At 37.9% G+C, this 23,551-nt stretch overlaps 2 protein-coding genes and 1 long non-coding RNA gene across 9 annotated transcripts in view; 1 reads left to right on the top strand and 2 right to left on the bottom strand.

The window, feature by feature from the left end:
* The first annotated feature begins 392 nt into the window (after positions 1–392).
* LOC103379292 (uncharacterized) lies at positions 393–9,922 on the top strand. 4 transcript variants are annotated; one of them, XR_521569.3, is made up of 3 exons: positions 393–2,458; positions 3,836–3,922; positions 9,356–9,463. It is a non-coding gene; the product is annotated as an uncharacterized LOC103379292 (long non-coding RNA). The 4 variants fall into 4 exon arrangements; XR_003049749.1 differs by lacking the exon at positions 393–2,458 and adding an exon at positions 9,798–9,922 and having other exon boundaries at positions 3,626–3,922; positions 9,356–9,601; XR_003049748.1 differs by lacking the exon at positions 393–2,458 and adding an exon at positions 9,724–9,846 and having other exon boundaries at positions 3,626–3,922; positions 9,356–9,601.
* LOC103379293 (homeobox-containing protein 1-like) lies at positions 4,820–18,629 on the bottom strand. Of its 4 annotated transcripts, XM_008310791.3 has the most exons (10): positions 18,388–18,629; positions 13,936–14,412; positions 12,669–12,754; positions 12,462–12,572; positions 11,416–11,572; positions 11,235–11,317; positions 11,019–11,114; positions 10,781–10,875; positions 10,358–10,438; positions 4,820–10,020 (listed from the first exon to the last, which is right to left on the bottom strand). In XM_008310791.3, exons 1-10 carry the CDS (start codon positions 18,393–18,395, stop codon positions 9,727–9,729), a joined length of 1,488 nt encoding a protein of 495 aa, XP_008309013.1. In that variant the 5' UTR covers positions 18,396–18,629; the 3' UTR covers positions 4,820–9,726. The 4 variants fall into 4 exon arrangements, with proteins under 4 accessions (XP_008309013.1, XP_008309011.1, XP_016887979.1 ...); XM_008310789.3 differs by lacking the exon at positions 18,388–18,629 and having other exon boundaries at positions 13,936–17,115; XM_017032490.2 differs by lacking the exon at positions 18,388–18,629 and having other exon boundaries at positions 10,781–10,872; positions 13,936–17,115.
* A 130-nt stretch (positions 18,630–18,759) lies between these two features.
* The window catches only part of tdp1 (tyrosyl-DNA phosphodiesterase 1), a 5,912-nt gene continuing 1,120 nt past the window's right edge, over positions 18,760–23,551 (bottom strand). Inside the window, 15 exon segments of the mRNA XM_008310805.2 lie at positions 18,760–19,161; positions 19,359–19,464; positions 19,594–19,696; positions 19,775–19,882; positions 20,270–20,336; positions 20,504–20,552; positions 20,804–20,980; positions 21,237–21,315; positions 21,480–21,650; positions 21,909–22,001; positions 22,277–22,311; positions 22,410–22,506; positions 22,698–22,753; positions 22,860–22,903; positions 23,054–23,551. The exon segment at positions 23,054–23,551 is cut by the window's right edge and continues 30 nt beyond it. Coding sequence (XP_008309027.2) covers positions 19,088–19,161; positions 19,359–19,464; positions 19,594–19,696; positions 19,775–19,882; positions 20,270–20,336; positions 20,504–20,552; positions 20,804–20,980; positions 21,237–21,315; positions 21,480–21,650; positions 21,909–22,001; positions 22,277–22,311; positions 22,410–22,506; positions 22,698–22,753; positions 22,860–22,903; positions 23,054–23,551 — 1,757 coding nt within the window. The 3' untranslated portion in view covers positions 18,760–19,087.

The raw sequence follows: 23,551 nt of genomic DNA, 5'->3' as shown, positions 1-23,551 counted from the left end.
GGATACTGGCTGTCTGGTCAGTGATTGGTCAGCAGTGGTAAAGTGATGGGTAGGTTGAAAGGACTCTTGGTTCTCTGTAAAATTGTGGTTTATGATAGTCATGTGGTAATGAAGACAAGTGAGTAATGATTCCTGTGTGTGTGTGTTTCAGTGTTAGCTTGCAACTCTATGATGAGGAGAATCTAAACAAGTCTAGTCCATGTGTCTGGTCTCTTTTCACCCTGGTTTCTACTCACTGTTTCTTTTGGGTTTTTTGTTGTTTTTTCTAAATCACTTCTTCATGTCTCTAAAAATCACATGACCATATATTTTCCTCACATTTTCATATCAGTGCTTCACTTTCTACGTACAACAGCATTCCGAGGGAATGAAAAGCCTTCCAGTCTTGCTTCACTTTCTACGTACAACAGCATTCCAAGGGAATGAAAAGCCTTTGTTTTTTGTTTTTTTTAATTCAGTCCAGCTTGGCTCTTAGCATTTTTGTTCATTATCACAGCATATTTCTCTGTCCAGTTTTAGTGTAACGGACATGAACTGATGTGGATGCCCGCCTCCACCTCTGCAGATGTTAGAATGAAGCCAGTGAGCAGCAGTGTTCACAGTTCCATAGGAAGTAGAGTCAGTTATTTAAGTATGTAATTTCTGATTGTTTTTTACAAACAAGCCAAAACACATTCAAACAGAGAGCAGTAGCAGGAATTGAGATTCATTTTCACAATTCTACAAATGACAGTTTGAATACAATTTTCCTTAGGACACTGAAGGCATCACTGGCTTCACTCTGCCTCTACCTGCTGAGTTACTTCTGCTTTTTGTTCTGCATCACAGAGCAGTTTGTGACATTTTATAAGAACCCAGACTGCTGTCGTTTGTGGGCAACACTGCCACACACTGCCTCGCTATGTGGAGAGAGAAAAACATTTTGATTTTAGGTTATTTTTCACACGTGATTTGGCCACACAATGCTTCGTTTCTTTTGTAGTTGTAATAATCATCATCGCGTGGTCTGACGTTGCCTTTGGACAGTCCTGTAAATGTATTTAATGTGTCCATATTAAAGTGCTCACATTTTGTACAATATTAGTTTACAGTTTGTTTTGTTTGGTTTGTTTTTTTTGTCAAGAGTTGCTTTTATTTTCCATTAAGAACAAAAAAGTGGAGATGTAATTTACTCGCCCCCAGGTGGCTACTATAAGAACTTCATCAGTGGAATTGTATGAAAACAGAGGAACTAGATCACACTGAACCTTCAAAGTTGTTTTTTTTTTTTTTTTTAATATCTCTGTCTTTTGTTTAATTTCAGCACAAAACAAAGTAAAGAGAAGTTCCTTAGTTTGGAGTCATTTTGTTGTTACTACCTCTGTCCCTCTTCTTCCTTGTCCAGAATGTTTCTGCCAACTTCTTTCCTGAGGCCTTTCAGAGCTGACAGAGAGCTGAACCTGCTTTACTACTTCACTGACCGCATTCAGGTTTCTCTCTGTTTTCAAATGTTCAACAATAAAACAATAAAAAAAATTGACAAGCAATACACGGCTGTCAAAGGGTGCAACACAACTTTTTGGGGTATAACTTTTTTTTTCTTACTTTTTTTTGAGCTGATCCACATTCCAATTCAGTTGCTCCCCACTGACACAAACTGTGTTTAATGGACGTTGGTGTCGGTGTTCCCTCCAGGTCACTGAAATACCAGGAGCTCAGTGAGATTAAAAGCTATAAAACTTAGAAGGAAGGTTTTGTGCTGGTGTAGTCAGATAATGACTTCCTTTCAGACTTTGACACAATAACCATCTATTAAAATAACAGCCTGCTCAAAATTATTAATTTATTTTTATCATCACCGTTAATTATGATCAATCCTTGCTACTGTCGATGATTTTGTGGAGCAGGTTTGTCCTGACGTGTGTGTGTGTTGAGTGTGAGTGCACTTTCAGTGAGTTTTCATTTAATGTTTGTGCAAAAATGCTCATATTAAGAATTTTGTTTTTTTTTTTAAAGAAGAGGATGAGAGAAAACCATCTCGGCACAAGTTTGGTTTTTGAATAACTTAATGGTTTTATGTGATTCTATGCTGCAATCCAAAGAATAAACTTGTATTATATAATACATTCAAAATATTCTTTTTTATTTAATCATATGATCAGAACATCGGTAAAAGAAAAGAAAAATAAAAGAAGAAGGATTTTAAACAGTGGTTATGTGCCTTATTACTTGGAAAAAACCGTTTGTAGACGTTGGCAAAATGTGGTTTGAAAACCATGTGAATGCAAATAGTAACAGAGAAAACAATAGGAAAATCAAGCTGCTGGGGAGTTGAGTGGTGATTGGTGAAAACTTCCAGTGCTTACAGGTGATTGGCTGTTGTTTTAAGACACCTGTTCGTGAGCGATCCGCCGGTCGCCATCTTGGACTTCCGCTCCTTCGTCGCTCAGATTCTTTCTCGTTTGTTACATTATTGAAGGTAAGACAATGTTTACTTACTTGATTTTGTTTTTCTAAAATGTTGTCCTTACTGTTTAGCCTTTTTTCGGAGCTGTGTGGTTCATATATATGGGTTCCCGTATTTGTACAAGTCAAATTGGTTGTTTCCAGCCATTTACATCCGGAAGCTAGTTTTCAAATCAATTAAGCTATTTAAACCTTTTGTTACGCCTCAAAATTAGTTGGGAATACTATAAAAATTAATCCATAATGCCACAAGGTACCATTAACAACTAAATAAAAACTTTTAACACCAACAAATTGTGTTTTTACTGGAAAGGGGTATGTGGAGGATGCTAATTTGCATTGAATAAATAAATAAATTTAAACTACTTCAAAAATTCAAATTTCCCGTTTGGTATTTGTATAAACCAACAAGCGTACCCAATAAAGTGGCTTGTTGTGGTAATTGTTTTACCTCATCGTCCAAAACTATTTTTCGTTGCTTGACAGACTCGTACAGAATTTGAGTAGAATATCCTACAAGGAAATACTCACAGTTCATGGTCTATGGATCATTCAGCAGTGATATAAAAAATATATGTTTTGAAAATATGTTTTTGTTGTGTATTCAAATTAAATACTGTATGTTTTTAATCATTTATTTACTAGAAAAAAATCCCAAACCCACTATTACCAAGTCACTTTTGGCTTGTAATTGTTGATCTGGTAAAACAGTTATTTAGACACTCCGACCATCAGGCTAATATAGTTCCTTTCACTTGCACTGACTTCATGAGTTTTGCAGTGTTATTCCAGAACTGAATAATAAAAAAGAAATCAACATCATGGAGTCTGATCATTTTTTATTCCCATGTAAATAATACAAATTCAATAAAAACACACCTTAAAAATAACAGATATGTCAGATCTTTCTCAACAGATGTCAAAGTAACAAAAAGGCATATGCAGATTTTCTACACAGTACAGAACAGTCTACTGTCCAAAAAAGGCACTAAATTTCAAAAATAGAAGACAAAAGAGAATTTAAAAAAAACTGTTACATCGAAAGTGTTGCTGAGGTTTATCATCTTATACAGAAATTTTGAATAAGTCTGTGTCCAGAATAAAATGACATCAATGTCACAATTGACACATTGGTGTGATCGTTTCTGTGGACATTTGTAAATGGTTACATTAGAATGTTTATTTTATAATGGAATTTTATCTCTTCATGTAGCTGTTGTGTAAATGCCATTTGACCCACAGAAGATACAATGTTCCTGTGTCAGCAGTTGTCCCTGAGTGCACGCCTCAGACACACAGCTGGAAACAGCAGAGGGAGCCACAGGTTCAATTCCCACTGGGCTTTAGCTTACATGAATATAACTTTAAACTTGTTTCCATTATTTTTCAGATGTCATTTGATTCTGCGAGACAAAGAAATGGCACGGATGGACAAAAGAAGGAACACTCACTAGCGGACCATGTGCAAAGAAACAAGGTGTGATACAAGTCTTAAGTAACAATACTTACTCAAAACCTAAGAGTCTTAGATATACTTTTTATCTTAAATTTTACAAATGTCTTTGTGATTATTTGTATTTTGCTAGCATTTTCTTTTTGATGAACAAAGAAAAGTACGCTTTATATTAAAAATCTTCTTTTTGATGAACAAAGAAAAGTACGATTTATATTAAAAATCACAAAATGTTAACTACTGACAGGTGAATTATCAGAATAGAAGCCCTATATTTAGCATTTAAAAGCACATATTTATACTTCATTATGCTTGAACAAATTCCAAACATATGTTCATGGTCATTCAGAATTAGATAAAATGCTTTATAAAAACCATAAAAGGACCAATAAACTAATAATCAACACAGTTGTAGCAGCAAATTGATAGTTAATTTGTTACCATTAAACATAGATTATGCAGTAATTTCCAGAACAGAAGAATTGTTTTTAAGGTTACCCCAAAGTGATTTTTATGAAATTGCCAAAAGGTTTCAGTAGTGTGTTCATCTGCAGGGATAGCGCCCTCTACATGTGTGTCTTTTATCCCCTATATTGAGCAGTCAAGTTTCAAGGTCAATCTTTAACACCATTTAAAAATAGAACCGCTAGGTGCATATTCCACGTAACTCAGTTACCAAAAAACAGACTGTGTCTCTTCTCTCGCATCCCTGCAGGGGGTGCTATGAATGCAGTTGTAATGCCTTAGTCCCTAAACTGAGAGTAACCTTTGTTACATCCTATTTAGAGACAAATTAATATGTCCTGGATTCCAAAGTGGATGTTATTATTGATAGGACCTGGGGTAGAGGTGACACTATAGCTTGTCTGACTACTATAACACTCGCTTGTGCTACACACACTTCCAACAAATAAAAAAAAATTTTTAAACCAGGGCACAGGCACTTCGTAAAGTAGAAACCTACACTTGTGCCTCCAGTGGTATTAAATTATTCTGGCTTGGCTAAGCTAACCTAATACTGCACATTTCATACCCTTTGGCACTAACATGTATTTGTAGTTTGAAATGAACTCCAAGACGTTGCCTTAATACTATCATTGTGTCTTTGGGGCCTGTCCTTTATAGAATACGTACATGCAGAGGCAGTGACCCTGCAGTTGAACAAACCACCAAATGTGCTTCTACAGCCAGTTACGAGTGACAGAGAGAGGATAATTGTTTAGCAAATTTGCAGTTGGTTTAGCGGAAGGAAATTCCTGCATTCTCTAATTTAATCTCTGGCTCATTGGTTGAATGCTTGTGTGTTTTTTTAATACAAGTATTTATTAACAAAACCATAGCAAACATTTAATAAAAGCACCATCATCAGAACTCCAAAGTACAACTTCATGGTCTCACCATGGAGGCAGCGGCTTAAATGACTTAAAATCCTCAAATAATCTCACACCAGCACTTTCTCTTAAATTAATCAATAAAAATCACTTGAGAAATGAAACGGCGTCTGCTTGGCAGAGTAGGAAGGAAAACTCGCAGTGAAATATTGTACAGTTATGTTCATATTTTGAGGAAGCTAGAAGAACCGTGAGGCCTCTTCAATTTAGAGCTTAGAGCAAAGACGCACACAGGACAGCTCTGCTGCCGCACAAAAAGGAGACACATGTAAAATCCAACAATGAACATGAGAAGGAAAAGAACAGTTTTACTATTAGTCAGTGGACAACTGTCAAGGATGGAGCTAATGAACAAATCTATTTTTGGACTTTTCCTTTTGCATCTAAATTTATATCGGCCGGACTTAGGTGGGAATTTCCCTTTTCATTTTTCATAAAGGAAATGGACTTTTCTCTTTTTAGTCAGTCTCCTCTGGACTGATCAGCAGTTTGTTTGTTTTTTTTATCCCAGTCAGGGATTTCACATTGCTGCAGCAGCAGCGGTGGAGGGACCTGTGGGTGTAGCTTATACAGCAGCTAAAGTGAGTGATGGGATGTCCGTGAGGTATCTGTGTTGACTTGTTAACTCTGGACGAGGAGCTGAGCTTGTTAAGCACCAGGTGATGCGCAGAGTAAAGCCATTTTACTGTTGAAAAGTGCACACTGCCCAGATCCAGAACTGTTCTAGTCCAGAACCAAATTATAAACCAACATCTGCATTCACACCGATAAAGAACCACAAACATTTGGACAGGAACTTGATTTCCACACAGTAACCACACCATCATCAGTAATGGGTTCATTTAATCTGCTGATCCAGCAGTGAGTTCCTGAAGGAAATCAATGCTACATTAGTTTTGTCGTTTGACATTTATTCAATATCAATTTGGGTCTAGTGCAAAAAAAAAAAAAAAGGCTACGTCTGATGCTGTTAATAATGGCAAAAATATTTTCTGGACATAATTTTAAAAAATGGCCAAAACTGTTTTATTCTGCCGTTTGATGATCTGTAATTTTACAACAGGATTTATTTATTATTCTTACATGTGGTCTGTGCAGGAAAAAATGTTGAAAATCTTTTTCACAAATTTGTCATCAGATCTATGTGATTTTGGTGGTTGGGATCATAAATGATCTAGAACACAACAAGATGTCCTTAATATATATAAAAAAATCATTTTCTGTTTGTTTGTTTGTTTCTTTTATGAAATTCAGGAGTAAATTTGAATACAAGCTGGTTTATTGAGAGCACCAATGTTCTGAACAGAACTGGAGCCTGAACTGGATCTGTGCAGATGAACAACTGAGTGAAAGTGCTGCCATGGCACATGTACAGCCTTTGAAGAAGTCCATTAGACGTTGATCCTGGGTCTATAAATAAGGCACTTGAACTGAACATTATTTAAAATCATCGTAATTTGATGGCATTCATTTATGATGTCTGAGAAATCCTGCAAAAAAAACTACTAACCAAGATGCCTACAATCAGCATCAATATGAGTGCATTTAACAAGAAGCACTAGCTAGCATCAGAGCAAGAAATCTCAAGAATATCACAATTATTCCCAAAATACTAAGGTATTCATTGTCACTGAGAAAAATCATAAAAATCTGAAATTACCCAATGGCTCTATATTCAAAAACAAATAAATAAATGTTTGAAAAACTGGTGATGAATGTTGGTGTCTCCCTACACCATGTTTCAAAGAGACCTTAACGGTTCAGTTTAAAAACACATTTTGGGAAAAATCGTAGGTATTTAGACCTACAGTAAACGTATTATTTTTTGATCAGATCGCCAAGAACAGATGTGAAAAACCAGGACTGAATGAAAACAAAACATTGGTTTTGGAAACCTGTTTTTAAAGCATCCTTGTGGTGAGATACAGTAACTAAAATAAACAGGACTTCTGCAAAGGCTGTACTGAAATATGCACCTAACAATGTGACTGGTTGTTGATGAAAATCTAGGCAGATTCACTTTGCGTGAGCAGTTACTTTGGTGAGCAAACGACAGCGTGACAGTCACAGAGGTCAATACAAACTGCAGGGACTCAGGGCAGGAGCAACATGCCACTGATTCAGTAAAGTGTCGTCAAAAAAAAAAAAATTTTTTTTTAGACACAAACGTTTGTGTTTTGAACACAAACACAGATTATACCTTTGAAGGTAAATGAGGCCTTTATCTTGCACTAGGTCAACACATCTGATAAGTCTTTGATTAACATGAGCTCTAATACACACACGCACGCGCACACACACACACTTATCAGTAATCATCATACACTCTGAAAACACACACCGCTTTAAATCTAACACTTTGGCTGAAGCTTCACTCACGTTTAGCCAACAATTTGTTTCTCAATATTTGAAGCTAATATGTTCATATACTACAAATAGATAAGGATTAGGGTACATATACTCCCTCACAGTTGATATCATACATTGTGTGTGTGTGTATATATATATATACTGTATATATAGGTATGTATACATGTATACATATGTAGTCTGGTTATGTATTCACTTTACAGTGTGAACAGTGTTATTAAACCATTAAATCCCTCGTAGCTGATAGATTTGTGTTGATAATAGATGGATCTCACAGTGATCGATAATTCTGCCTGAGTGTTAATCAGCTCATTAGACCTAAATCAGAATAAAGGCTGAATAAAGGTCGTCTGGACTAAGGGCTGTCACTAGTTAAAACTTTTTAAAAGATTGATTTATTTTTAACGATTATTTTATCATCCGCTAACATTACTTGGGAAAAGCATTATAATTTGAGTTCTGTAGAATTCTTGAACTAATAAATTAGTTCATTTTGTTAATTACATTTTAATATAAAATTGACTATACTGTATATCCATTCCACAATTAGTTTCTTTACCTGATTAAGATTTTTAGACAAAGATTTTATCTTTATTACTATGTTGGAATTGTTAGGTCTGTTGTGACAAATTGAAACGTGATGCTTTTTTGAAGCTTTGGTGATGATGTGTTTTTGTTTTGCCCAAAAGGGCTGTTTAGCTTGCTTGCTAGCAGCAACACAACCCACAAGTAGCGGCAGTCTCTTTTGCTGATGAGCAGAGAGGTCTGAGTTAAAGAGCCCTCAGCATGTGATGAATACTTCAGACACACTCACACGGGGTTCATTCTTGGTTTTAACAGTTTTAACAGACAGCCTTAGTCTGGACCTTTAGATCTAGTGATTTTAAATTAGTCACACCAACATGCAGGTTTCTCCCTATGTGTTTATTCATGTGTATACAACTTTTACTCTTAATGTTAGAGTTAACGATATGGAAACAAAGAGAACACTAGAACTGCACTAAAAAAAACACATCAAGCTAAAACAAACGTGTGTCCTATGAGGTCAGAGCTAATGGCACAGTGTAATGGACAAAAAGGCAATATTAGAAATTGAACTGATTAATTAAAGACTTAATTGGACTATTTTTTTGGACACTAGGAGGCAGTATTTTTTTTTAATCTGGGACATGAAGCTAACAGTTTACTACTGAATGTTATCTGTTATCATTTACAGTACATATAGGTGAGGTTTTTACAACACTTTCCAGGAAATTCGATTAATGAATACAATATGTCACTATGTGTCTATCACCCGCGGTTAAGATCTGTCAGGGGCTATAAAGTAAGAATTATTAACAAGAACTGGCGAAACAATATATATGTTTTATATAAAATATGCTCCAAAATGAAATGGAAATAAATGCATGCTCTCTTTGCTTCCATATACTTAGCTTGTTATAGTTGTATAAAAAGGGTTGAAACCGTTACTGCAAATGTGGTGTGACTTTGACTTTGTTAAAAAAAAAAAAGCTTATTCTGCTGTTCCTCTCACTCAAGAGAAATGTATAAAGTAAATGGATAATAAGATGAGCTGTTATTCTCTTAAAGTTAGCGGATAAATGTAGATTTGCATGTTTGATTTCTGAGGCTGTTGTGTTGTGTTGGGATCACAGTGCAAGATCCTGACGATTCCTTAATTCTATGTCTGATACAGTGTCTTCCTGCTGTGAAATGCATCACATCCTGTCACTCAGCAGACATAACGTCAAATTCCCGAAGAAGCAGCGTTTGAAGCCGACAAACACGTCTCCTAATTTAAATAGTAGGTAACTATTGAGCCATTTAAACGGTCCACTGGTGAGGACAAGTAAAAGCTAAACCTTATTGTTATTATAATCCTCAGTGTACAACACACTGGTGATGCCTTTCAGAGTGTGGCAGAGCAGGTTGACGGTTGGAGGTAGGGTTGGGAGGTATTTCAGGGTTTGCGTTTGTACAACTTTTGGTCTTTTTTTTTTCACTTCTTACATTCCTATATAATCTGCTTGCATAATAACACACCTGTTATTTTCATGACATCAGTTTTTAGTCGTCCTCCAGATTTTCTGTCTTGATGTCGTTGCCCACACTGCTCCCTGCCCCGTCTTCCTGACCAGCGGCAGTTTTCTCCAACATCTCCTGGGACTCCGACAGCACAATAGGGGGTTCATCCTGGAGGGAAGGAGACGGTGGAGACCAGGAGACACCTGACAACCTGGAACCTTCTGCCTGTGGAACCGCCCCTGTCATTAGCGAGCGGGCAATCATAGAAGAGCTCCTGTGTCCAGATAAGGCTCCTCTGCCCAGGACAGAAAACCAGCTGGGCAGCAGCGTAGGAACCTGGGCAAGAACAAGTATGGAACGACTGGTAGGTCAGACTGAGATTTTTTTTTTTTAAACAAGTATGGAACGACTGGTAGGTCAGGCTGAGATTTTTTTTTTATTGTAATTTACGGTTTTGCCTGTAAATTACAATTATTTTACATTGAGTGCCAGTGCTTTCATATGATCTCTTGTACTTAAAAACTTTAGAAAAAAATGACTCTTTTTATGTTTTGTTGTAACAAAATCTCTTGGTTTCAACAATAAAAAAAATCAGTACATCAGCAGTTCATTCTAAATATAAGACAAAGATTGATTGATGAGTAGGCGTAAATGTAGAGCAGCCGCACCGTACCTGTGTCGGAGAAGAGAGGTCAGCTCGGCTGAAACCAAACTGTCTGGCTGCTCTCTTGTCAAATGATGACATCTCACAGGCCTGTAACAGAGCAGGGGACAAGCTTTAGAAGAAATAAAAAGACTACACCACTGAGTAACCATCACATCACTGTAAGCAATGACTCCTCCGGTCAGTGGTTTTTGTTCCTTGAAAAGTTTTGCAGGAATTAGAATGTTTACAAAAGTTTAGTGGCGTTCTAAAGCAGTGTGGGGGAGAGGGTCCTGACAATAGTACCACTGAGCTTATTAGCTTATTACTAAAACATGACAAGTCCAAATGATGACTCACTCCGCTAATGCAGTTATGCACTCATTTAGAAACTGCTAACCTGATGAACACTGTTAGTATATGTATATACTTTACATATTTACATACATGTACCTGATCAGGAAAGTCGTTTCCGTCCACCTCGTCACTGTTTGACTGACCTCCTGGACTCTGCACTTCGATGCCATGACTCTCTAAGAGGGCTGCTTCTTCAAAAACACAAACCTGATCATAGCATATCGACTTCAAGAGCAACCTACTGATGCTAGTGAGAAATAACTTTCTCCATATGTTTATGGGTTTTTTTACATTATTTTTCCCCCATCAACACTACTACAGAGGCAGACCGTACCTATGTTAGCACGTCTCTTGATGTCCTTGCGTCTGTTGGCAAACCAGTTGTAGACCTTCAGAGAGGTGACTCTCTCCAGATCAGACAGCTTCTTTCCTGTCTCACACATACACACATACGTGCAGGTCAGACATTGGCAGCTGATCAATATATTCAGAATATTCAATAAGGATTAATATTATTAGACCTCAATCCAGCCTTTCCAGCCTCACATACCTGGTTTCTGAATGACGGCGTTGCAGGCGTTGGCGATCTCTTCTCTCCTGGATTCGTCAGGATACTGATTATCGCTGAAATAACTGTGTGCAGAAAAACACACAGCTCCTTGGTAAAAAAAAAAAAAGGCAGCACCACAATGTAGTTACCCTACTTTTATGTAGCACATCGAAAACCTCACCTCTCCATAACAGCCAAACACTCCTTCCTCCAGGTGAATCTGCTCCCTCGTCTCAGACGGAAGCCCCCGGTGGCGGCACCGAAGGATGGTGGGGCTTGTGGCCAGTCAATCATGTCGTCCAGGGCCAGTGGAGCAGCTCGCATGGCCAGAGTAGCACCTGGAGTCACAAACATGAAGTTCCATAAGAGATGTAAGTTCTAATTAATTCCACTACTTTATTAAAGTGTGAATATATATGTAAAATATGTCTCAAACATAAATCATGCCGTTCCTTTTTAAAAAAAGTTGAAGGCTTTATTTCATAGAGCACTTTCCATTTAACATGATCTTATGATCCCTTTAGTGTTTTCATTCTGAGGATGCTGTTCATTAAAACACCAACATCTGCTTCAGCCTTCTGTCATTTTACGACTCTTTAACCTCTTCAACGCGACCACTGTCATATACTGTATCTGCTGCTGATTTATGGCTTGGTGTCCTCAGCAGTCACATCTATGAATACCAATGAGATGAGGTAGAATAACTGTTCTCACCTTTTAATACATTGCAGATCAGGTAGAGGCTTAGGTTCATTTACATATGAATAAATAATTGATTGCTATTATTTTCCACTTATTTTAATGTTTTAAATGCAAAATGTAAAAAAAGAGAAAAAAACAACCTTAAGTAAGTCTGATTTATTGTTTCAGCCTAACTCCCCGAGGAGTGGATCCTTGTTTCCTTAATTGTTGATTAGGTTAGAGTATAGAAACAAAGCAGTTCAAAAAGCATGATGAATGAAGGGGAGACATCACTGCTCTCTGTAAAACCACAAAAACTCCACACAAGGTACATGTGCCTCAAGGTAGTACTGATCTGACAGACTGATAAATATTACTTTAAAGCTCTGGAACAGTTCTGCCGTACAGTGTGTGTCATTTTTTGCATATGCTAACGTGCTGCTGCACGTTCACTCCATTGTGAGTCAAATTATTGTATATGTGTGTTATTCACAGACCGATTGATCTCAGGAAGGAGGTAGTGGTGGTGGTGTTTGTGTGTGTTACCTGGGTTGGACTTCTCCAGCTGGTACCAGCGGAAGAAAGCTCGTTTCTTCTGCTCACTGAGGTCTGATCCTTGTTGTAGCAGCCAGTGGGAAATCCGGCTCTGACTGATCCCTGAGGGGAGGAGAGTGAGACATGAGGTTGATCTTCCATGTCACTCAGCAGTTACTTTATTGCTCTGATAAAGAGGTAAATTAAGATGATGCTCACCTGTTACCTGAGCGACCACAGCTTGAGAAATCCGTCGGTTGGCAAGGAAGGACTTAATCTCCTCTTTGATCAAAGAGCTGTCCCTTCTTTAGGAACACAGAGTTCAGGGATTAACACAAGAATTTTTTTCTCCCCGCAGACTTCAACAATAACATTAGAATAACACACTTCATGTTCAACCAGCTTTCCAAAAATCATTTGTGATCCATGGGTGACAGTGACTGTGGCAGTAGAATAAATAATGCAATGTGAGGCTTGATTTTGCAGTAATATTTTCTGCTCCCCTGGTTTCATCTTCCCAAACCTTCAAATCAATAACACTCTGATTGCTGCTGCCTGGCTGCAGACTGTAGATGAGATGCACTGGTGTGTTTGTACAGTGTGTGTAATTTTCATATTCCGTGTGGAGTAACAGCAGCATTAAACTCTTGTAACACAAGTCAGTGTTAGAAATCAGCAAGATCTCTAGCTTTAAACCCCAGTTCCTTTTTTTTTTTTTAAACAAATTACTAGATGAGCCAAAGCTCAATTAAACAAATTACTAGATGAGCCAAAGCCAATTAGTTCATACAGTACACAGTGAGTAGAAGGAACAGCTAAAACTGTTTTTGTATGAGGCTGCTCTGCTGTGTCAGAGTCATTGTATCCGCAGAGCAGACATGATTCTGCAGCTGGTCCGGCTGCTCTTTCTCTAATACAGGGACACTAAATCTCTATTTGAGATGTCAACACTGTTTTGCGACACCATAAAGTAAACAATAGAGCCTTCAGTGATAGGCAGTTCATTTCAGTGCTTCATCTGATATATATCATCATATTATACAGCCCTTTGTTGGTTGCAGTAACCCACATACAGAATAGGTTTCACATCTGTGCCTTTTAATACCATCAGTTACAGTACGAGGGCGTGATCCCTTTGTGGGATTAACCCGACAAAAGACGGACTTTTTGGTGTGAAACTGTTTTCAAAATGTGTGAACCATTTCAATCAGTTCAACTGAAGAGTCATGTTTTTAAAAGATTATGGACAATCATGCGTAGGTATGGCTCAATACAATCTCATGTCATTCTTGGGGCAATAGTGTCCCTGTTCACAGCATGGATTAATTTGTCATTAATTTAATAATGTTCTATGTTAACATAGAAACTTGGTGCACTGAACACTGGATTAGCCCTCACCCTTTACCTCACCTCTATACCTAACAGTTTGGACAAAGTACCAAATAGAGGCATAAAAATGTGAAATAGAGAAAGGTCAAAGTATTACCTCATCAGGTCCTCCACCTTTTCATCCACATCAAGGTCCTCTTCACTGGCCTCATACCCGTAACCTGGTGCCGACACCGTGCCACCAACCACACTGAGAGGAAAACGAGGAGGAGACAGTTTCCCATTGGTAACGGCGACAAGATCATTCTGAGCACCTGTTGTCAAGATGACTGGTGAGGCCACTGCGACTGGCAGGGGCAAAGCGCTGTCGAAGTTATTGTTAGGGGAAACTGAGATGTGACTTCTTGGGAAGTTTGTCTGCGTGGCAGAAGAGGTCATGGAAGACGACAAGGAAGACGAAGGTGGCGTGTAGGACGTCTTGCGAGGGAACGTGCGTCCATGTCGACAGTCCAGGTGGTCCAGGGTGTCCAGCGCATGCAGAACCTCTGCCTGGGTGATTCCCGTCCTCCGTAGCCTCTGGAGGAGGTCAATCTGCTCGATGGTGAAACGAGGCTCCTCACACTGCTGGAACATTCTGTAGGATGTATGTTCATGGCGTGGAAAAGCACAAAGACAACCACAGCAAAATGAGGTCAGTAATGTTTGTCTTCTTTTCAACTGCAGATCCATAGCGCTCCTGCTCACACACGCACTCACACACAGGGAACTAGGCAGCTGCTAACCAGATTTGAACTGCATTCCTTACGATTGTATTCAAACCCAAAAAGTACACATTATTATACATTCCCAGGTGATGTTCTATAGACTCTTATTTCTTAACAATGCACAGTCTTTCATAAACTCTACAGTAATAGTGACAGTGGAAAAAGCAGAAGGTAAAACAGACCAGAGAAACATCTCATCTGCCTTCATGCTTTTCTGTCTGATGCCAAGAAGGAAAACAGAGAGAGGAGAGACTGAAAGTCAGCAGTCGTGTCAACACTTACAGAGAGAGGGAGGGAGGGTGAGGTAGAGAGGGTGAGTGTTTGTATCTTGGGAAAAATGCCAAGAAAAATTTACATCTCAGCCAGCCAAGCCCCATACTTTCTCTGCTGCAGTGGATGAATCATGCTGTAAACTGTTGGACGTTTGGACCAATGAACAGGACAAAATGCAAAAAGACATACAAATATTTTAACTTTCATTAAAAAGGATAATTTTGCAGTGTAAAGCCTGATTCCTTGTAATACCTACAAGGTCTTAAATTCTCTTCACCACATACGGCTCTAATAGACAGTGCTGGACAATGTTCTGTATGAGGTCTCACAGATGATAGAGACTGCACTGTAAACCACAGGTCCAATCTAATATGAGGTTATAACTACATTCCTCTGATATGTAGAATCATGTTTTATAAACATTTTTTTAAAAACATACACAACAGTCAGGAGTGGTTCTACAGAGCAGTTCATCCAAGTGAAGGTCGCACTGGCCGAGCGTCATGATGTAGGAGCAGACAATTCACAAAAACTGCTACTCTTGACAGTAGAGCAAAAGGGAATCGCTCTGTCCCAAAATGCTTTACATTTAATTAACAACTAATTTCTAGTGTTTTTTTCTCTGAACTGTACAAAGAAAAGCACATCACTAAAAAATAAGTTTTTAAGGCTTAAGAAAATATTAATCTTAACAGTTAAGCGAACAGTTATAAACATATTTATATTTAGGCAGGTTCACTGTACTATCAATGCAAATCAAACGTTTAACAGCTCAAATGTCAGTGTCAGTTTGACTGCAAGACAAAAGTTTAAATATTTGGTATATCTCCAGTTTTCTTTTTAATCGGCAGGAAATAACCTTTCCTTCCTGACTTCTGCGGGGAAGGAACAAAATCTTTTTTCATCGTAAAAACAAAGGATTATGAATACTTAAAAAACTAATATCAAACATCAATAAGAAAACATTTTTATTTAGTTAGAAGAACTTTTAATATTTTTTATGGACCAAATTATTCTTTTATTTTTCTTTATTAGTCAACTATAAAAACAGTCAGCACTGTCTCAATAGAATCCTGTTTAGAACCCTTTTTATCTTATAAAGATCATACCCATGAAATGGTGTATATTTGGATGTGTATTATACAGTGACATGGCAAATATCTAAACACTAAGCTAAACACACACAGAACACACAAACCATACTATACATTTTAGTAATGTTAACTGAAGTTCATAAACTTATGAAATATAATGAGGTACACTAGAGCTCACATTTTCCATTACACTCTCTTAACTGGTTAAGTACTTAAGCGGTTTATTTTTAAACTTACTTTAAAAAAAAACTCCTGGCCCTGAAATCTTAAGCAGCCTGTCTTTGATCCCCTAGAAAAAGCTGTTGCAAATCAGTTATGTTGTATTTTCACAGCAATGGTCTGTTTGAAGACATTTTCAGTCAGGACTTAGATTACATCATGGTGCAGAAACAGCGCTGGTTAAAGTTACCAACGACCTTCTCATGGCCTCAGATAACAGATGAATATCAACTTAGGTCCTGCTTGATCTCAGTACCACATTTGATACCACTGATCAAACCATACCATCGCAGGGGCAGGAGCAGACTTTTATAATAAAGCAACTGCACTTGAATGGTGTCAGACTTATCTGATTTCAGTTGACTCACCCTTAATGTCTCCTCCAGGCACCCAGTGAGCTACAGAACTACTTGGGGTTTCGTCCTGAAATGTTAATTTTAACACAATTCCTCAGTGGTTTGTTCCAAGTAGTCTGCTGAAAGCTTAAATGCTAAATGCTGCTGCACAAGTACTGGCAGGCCCCAAACCAAGTAATGTACTGCATTGAAATAAACAAATACTAGCTACTAGAAAAAAATAAAAAACTATTGGCATTATCCGATCAAAACCTGGTCAATCCAAGATCTGTGGTGTAAACAAATCCACAGGAGGGATGTTACAGGGATGTCACACGTATTTGATATTTATGGTTGTGTACGTGTACAATAACATCATCTTAGTTTGTTTTTATATAAACAAATATATAAATTTGTGGCAGGTCACAAAAGGAGAAGCACACTTGCAAACTGACAAATAAGTAATGATTGAACTACAGCTTAAATTCTATAGTATCAGGGTGTGTGTAAAATTCAACCTTTCATGTTAACACCTGTCCTTATCCTGCTGAGACAAGACCTGTAAAGACCTTGAAAAGAAAACAAGTGACTCCTCAGTATGAAGAGTATTCTAATCCAAAAGCAAACTAGGTGTAACGGCATGATCCATATTAGTCAGCATTCATCACTAATGTGACTAGTTTAAAGTATTATATATTATATATATATATATTATATATATATATATATATATATATATATTCTAATTTCACTGTCTGTGTATTTACTGAATGTTTGCTTAGAGCATGTACAAGCAAGAGACAAACCGGACTAGTAATTAACATATTGTGCTGATTTGCAGTGTCTAACTTTTAAGGGGATCAGTAAAACACAAAGCTGGTGTTCTACTGTTAGAGCTTCAGTAAGAAGAATCAACACACTTGTAGTATTTCAAATTAGATTTACTTTAGTATTCTCTCATATTAAGGGTGCCAAAAGAGTTTATTCCAGAGGTGCAAAGACTTGCTGATGCTGATAGTGACCGTTGACCTTTCAGGAGGCTGAAAACCTCATAAAGGATTGCCATATAGTAAAGAAACTAGGTCAGTTGTGCCCAGGTTAAAAAAAATAGACATTGCCAACAAAGTTCTGAGGGTAGTATCAATCCCTGTAGGCACTGCAGGCTTACCTCTGAGAATCAAAAATCTCACCTGTTAAAGATCAACTTGGTTCGTGCAGGTGAACCCACAACTCTGACATAACCTAAAGTAGACCTGATTTAACCTTATCGTATGTATTTGCTGTAGAGCTGACCAAAGTTCACTGGAAAGATGAATTAAACGCTCACTATGAAGTTTAATGTGGACATTGGCTGTAACTACACAGTAGTATATGCTAGTATCACTGTAGCAATACCACAACTCTCTTTCGAAGTTACGAATGACGATAGGAAATACTGGATAAACATGCGAACCAGACACAATGATTACGTGGGCTAATCTATTGTAAAAAATAAATAAATAAATAAATAAAGAATAACCCCAGTTTCGCATACTTGTGGTTGAATAATTTAAATTTCGAAAAGAAAAATAATTTCATTAAATTATACGCTCTGTTGTAGACTGTAATTAGACTGTAATTAGAGAAATTACACTATGTCCCAATGCAGAGCGCTTTTAGGACCGCCTGAAAAAAAGTTGTCCCTGTGTTGGATTGTGATTATTTTTTCTAACGAGGTGGATTCTTTCTTTTACATACACTTTATGCTGCTGTTTAAAGACCTGTGAATGCCGTTTTAGCGGTGTGAGCCCCGACCGCCGATTAAAATGCCGCAACACCAGCGTTTTTATGGAGTTTTCAGTTCTCACCTACAGGCGGGGGAATGTATGGCTCGGGCAGAGCCGTGTCGAGACAGCAGTAGTTGGAGCTGCGGGACTTCACTCACCTTAACATTCCAGTCTCTGAGCCTCCGGGCACCTTTATTCCACCATATGCCTGTTATCTCCGGGCGCCGGGAAACACTGACACTGACAGTTTTTCCAAAATGTCTCCTCTGTTTCTCATTGGATTTCAATCCGCCGTCAGACAGATTTGCCTTTTGTCCGGCAGACAGGCGCCATGTTGACTTAATGACGCAAGGGACGACGGGAGTCGCAGTTCATAGAAGTTAAGGAGCGCCACCTTTTTGGAAATAAAACTCGTGCTAAATTAAAGAGGTTCATGGTTTACTTCCTGTTATGTGTAGTTTTTACATTGATAAATAGAGTGATGGAAACAAACTCTAATAAAAATAAAAAGACTGGCCAACCAAAACATCATTTCATATTTTTTTATTTTACTACCACATTTACAACACAGAAAACAATGCTAGCCTAATTGGTATAAATCATGAAGGTCTGTAATACAGTATAAAAATATATATTTAAAAATGTCACTGACAACTAGTATCTGAATATAGTACATTGATTAGTGTGTGCAGGTACAGTATAGAAAGGTTTTTGACACGATGCTCTAATAACAACAATTTCTCAAGTGTAAAGATTTGTTTTAAGGAGTTTGACATAAATGTTAAAGTACAAGAGAAAGATAGTATAGTTCAGAGTCCTTGCAACTATAGAAAGATCCACAAGTGAGTGTTTGTGCATTCAAGAAGGAATCCAGATGTTGCCATGTGTGTCAGGTTCCTTGTTGTAAGGAATGTTCCAAATCCAAGGCTGATCTGAAAACAGACGTAGAAAGGAGGGCAGTGACATCAGCAGATTATACATATAAAAATACATATTTAACAATAATGTAGTCTGTAATTAAACCCACAACCCCAGGATTGAAAGCTGATAGTTGTGATTACTTATGCATACAGTAGCCACCCAAACATCATTATGACACTGTGTTTAGGCTTTTATGTGTTTGTTGTACCTTCAGAGGAGTAGAGCATAGGTGGAAGGTCAAAGGGCACAGGAAAACCAGATGAGGATGAGGAGACAGGAAAAGGATTTTTGTGGACGGGAAAAGTCTTCATGTCCTAAGAAAAGAGGATTATTACACTCTGAAACTGCATATGCTTTAACTATACACTTGGAAAAGATGTGTTTCGTTGTGGCTGTATATGTTGCTCCAACATATAGTCTTGGCTAATGTATGTTACTCTTACAAAGGCAGAAGGCAGGTAGAGGACTCCAAGCTCATATGAGCGGACCATTATCTGAGTGTTGTTCTTCTCTAGTGCCCCCCATGCTGCTTTGGACAGGTTGGCACTGTATCACACAAATAAATACATTGTTTTTAAAAATCCTGTAAATATAAATACGTAAATATAATAAAGTTTATTTTACCTTGTGACGAGGAACCAGGCGAGCTGGGTAAAATCTGGAGACACTCTCATGTATGTCTTAATGTGTGGCATGGCCTGGCTCCTTCCTGTCGCATTCGCCTTCCAGCGGCTACACGCAAACACACACATACTGGTTCATATATTCCATTCCCCAACACCGTTCTCTAACCTTAAATATAAACCAAATTTATACCCAACCTCATATAGTTCTCTAACCTTAAATATAAACCAAATATATACCCACTCCTCCTCACTCTAGCTCCTATCTGAACCCTCTCACTCAGTGAGAACCTGTCCCCACAATAATAGTAATTTCCTCAAGTACAGCAATACAAAGAACACACAGAGGCTTGTTTTTTGTGGGTAATTACATTAACTATCTGTTAAAACTAAAAGACCATTCACTGTGAAAAGGAAATGTTTTTTTAACATTGTTGTTGTTTAACTACCAGTCAATTGTGTTAGAATAAACACTGATGGCAATCAATGGACCTACTGAAAGTAGGAATGGAGCCAGAGCTGTCTCTGTGCTGTTTGGATGCTGTAGGGAAGAGAGCCTCCAGCTGCGGAAAGAATGAGAATTTGGTCACAACACATAAGTTACTGTTTAAGGAAACTAATTTAATCAATTCATATTTAATAATACATATTATATATAAGTAAAAATAAATAAATATTCATATTTAATAATACATATTATATAAAAATAAATAAATTTAAAAATCCATACCTGGATAACCTTCCAAACTGCTCCTCACATCTTCCACTGAGGGATACAGCTATAAAATGTAAAACCAAACCAAGTCAAACATTATTTTTTATATAATTAATCCCATTTTTGTAGGGTGAGGTAAGGTGAGTCTGAAGTGCCTCTAATAAAAGACCTTGTTATAGTTGTAGGGTGAGGTAAGGTGAGTCTGAAATGCCTCTAATAAAAGACCTTGAATTTTAGAAGAAACTATGAACAGTTGACAGACATCTGGCCGGTTTTATTTCCCTCTATTTCTTGGTACATGTAAAAGAAACACACCAGATGTAGGGGAGGGTCTGCTCGGACAGAGGATTTTCCCAGCGTAGTCAAAGTGCGTTGAAATTCCCCCGTCAACCACTTTGTTTTATCCGGCCCCATTGAGCCGATACTGGAGAACTGGCCAATCACTGACCACCGTTCTTCGCCAGGAATGGGTTGTGTGTGATCGTGCAAAAGCTAAAAAAGAAAATAACACTCAATATTAGAACCTGTGATGTTCATTTTTTTGTATGAAGAGTGAGGAAACTAATCATGTATTAATATTGTATCAGTTGTACTTTTTTTTAGTATTTTTTTTTCTATTAGGAACCAAATGATATAAGAAATTGAACAGACAGTAATATGTACATCTGCTCATATCATTATTGTTTAATTTTCAAGAAATTAAAGAGACACAAAATTAGGGAAAAAAAGTGAGGAAAAGATATTAAACCTTTCTGAGCCTCAGATGACCCCACCTCTCCATGTCCGAACCGACAAACCTGCCTGGGGTTGAGCCAATCAGATACACCCTGGTGAGAATGACAACATCCAGATGTTACACCTTCGAACATCTTTATTACAGCCGCACAGTGACGTTATGATAGAAGTTGGACCTTGGTGTGTATTAGAGCTGCAGGTACAACCTATTAGAGCATGAACTCCATCTGTTTATCTGCAGGTGCCCCACAGTTACCTGGTCTCTGACAGGTCGTGCTCTTTGATCCGCTGGATCCACTCCTGCAGCTCTGGGGCCCGGTACGACGCCAGGTATTCCAGCAGGTCTCTTTTAAAGAAAGTCGGGGATTCACCTGCAGTCGCACTGCTGCCTTCAGGTAACCGTGGAAACAGAGGACTCATCCACATTCTGGGTGGATAGTAAAAGTTGAGTTTTAATGGTGCATATGTACAGTAGTTACTTCAGATTAAAAGCAACGGGATAAAAATTATTCTTAGTTAAACCTGTACTGAGTACCATTTTGTGATTTAAGTAACTATTTGACATTTAACAGATTTATTATTTGCATATTTTATCTAAAATTTTGTCATTTTTAAATTCTTAAAAACACACCCAAATGACTCAAAAAAGTCACCCTAAAACTGCTCAGCTTCGCTGCAGACTCACCCTTGAGTTTTCTGGTACCAGTCAGCTCTTATGAGGTTAGAGGTCAAGATAATGACCCTGAAGCCTTCCTCATACCATAGCAACATCATCTTGCTGCACAAAAAACACCAATAATAACATGTACATATATTAACTGGTATGTTAGGCTCATATTTTACTGCAACTATAAAACACAGTACTAAAAAGCCCAAAGCAGGTTTTCCTACAGAGACAACGTAGTATCAAAATTCAAAGTTTTATGATACTGTGTGACATCAATGCTTCGATGAAATTGCAAATAATTTATGTCATCATTAGTGTGAGTGTTTATTTCCAGCTTCATTAACATGGATGAGAAAATAAGGAATAGAGTCAGAAGAAATTCTTACGTGTGGTGAGTTCCAAAGGCAATATCGAGTTTGGCCTGTTAAAAAAAAAACCCACACATACACATATTAGCTCAGATGAAGGGAAAAAGGACAGAACATAGCTCCAATATCATATGTAGCAGAGAGAGTTTACCTGACAAAATCGAACATGTGGAAAAGGCTGAGCCTGCTGCAGCAGACGGGCCTTGGCCTCTCTCTTATCTCCGTGGACGATCAGAACAGGGCGATCTCTGAAAACAGCACCTTCCACGTCAAATATCACTAATAACTCTAAATTTTAGTAGTCTAATAATAGTGCTCTATAATAAAAAAAGTTAATATTGTTTATATTATTATATGTTTTCAGTATCTCGAGAAAGCACTCACAAAATTCCTACTTATAAGGAAATAGTAAGTCAAACAAGGTAGGAGAAGAACTCACCTAAATTCTGGAGGAAATTGTTGAACCATCCAAGCGATATCAAAGCAGTAGTTAAACTGTTAGGAATGGAAAATGGATAAATTCCCATCACATGAAAACTGTGAAGTGTGCTACTTTTTGTTGATGTAAAATATCCAAAACAGAGTTCATGTGTTTTCTCACCTGAGCAGATTCTTTCAAGGTTCCAAACAATGGGGACAAGATGTCTACAGGAAATAAATGATGGGCTTAATTTAGCTCTCACAAACCTATCACTCATTCACAGTGATGTAAAAAAGAAAAAAATATTTTTCTATCTTTGTCAACAAAGGCTTTTCTTACTGATGCTCAGTCCTGTTCAGGCTTATGTCTTTTACCTCTGATGTGCAGCGCTCCAGTGTTGTATTTCCTGTCCAGGCCGGTGACTTTGTTGAGGTAAAATCTGTACATGTCGTTCCCACAAGGAATGCTGGACTCAAAGAAGTCTTCTGACTCGTCAATGTAGTAAGACCGTCCATGAGGGCTGGGAGGACGCTCCTTCTCCACCTTTGTTTTTTTAGTTTTGGGACTTGTTGGTTTTGGTGGTAACTTCTTCTTCTCCATAGCACTATCATCATCATCACTGTCTGAAACAGCCCAGCCTGAACTCTCAGTCACATCTTTTTTCCGCTTTCCAGCTAACGAAGGGCTGGTTTCATACTTGACTGGGTTCAGCTGGTTCTTTGCAGCTGACTGTCTGGCCTCCGAGCCAATGACCAGTGAGGACACAGGAGGCTGAACTGTCTCAGGTTTTACCTCTTCAGTGGCTGAAACAGGTTCTAGTTTTAAGCTGGGTGGAGATGCACACTGACGTGGGATGTTAGTGGGTTTGTGGG

The sequence above is a fragment of the Cynoglossus semilaevis genome, chromosome 5 (assembly GCF_000523025.1).
Source record: "Cynoglossus semilaevis isolate Cse_v1.0 chromosome 5, Cse_v1.0, whole genome shotgun sequence".
NCBI lineage: Eukaryota > Metazoa > Chordata > Actinopteri > Pleuronectiformes > Cynoglossidae > Cynoglossus > Cynoglossus semilaevis.
This window is presented reverse-complemented; position numbering and strand designations above follow the sequence as displayed.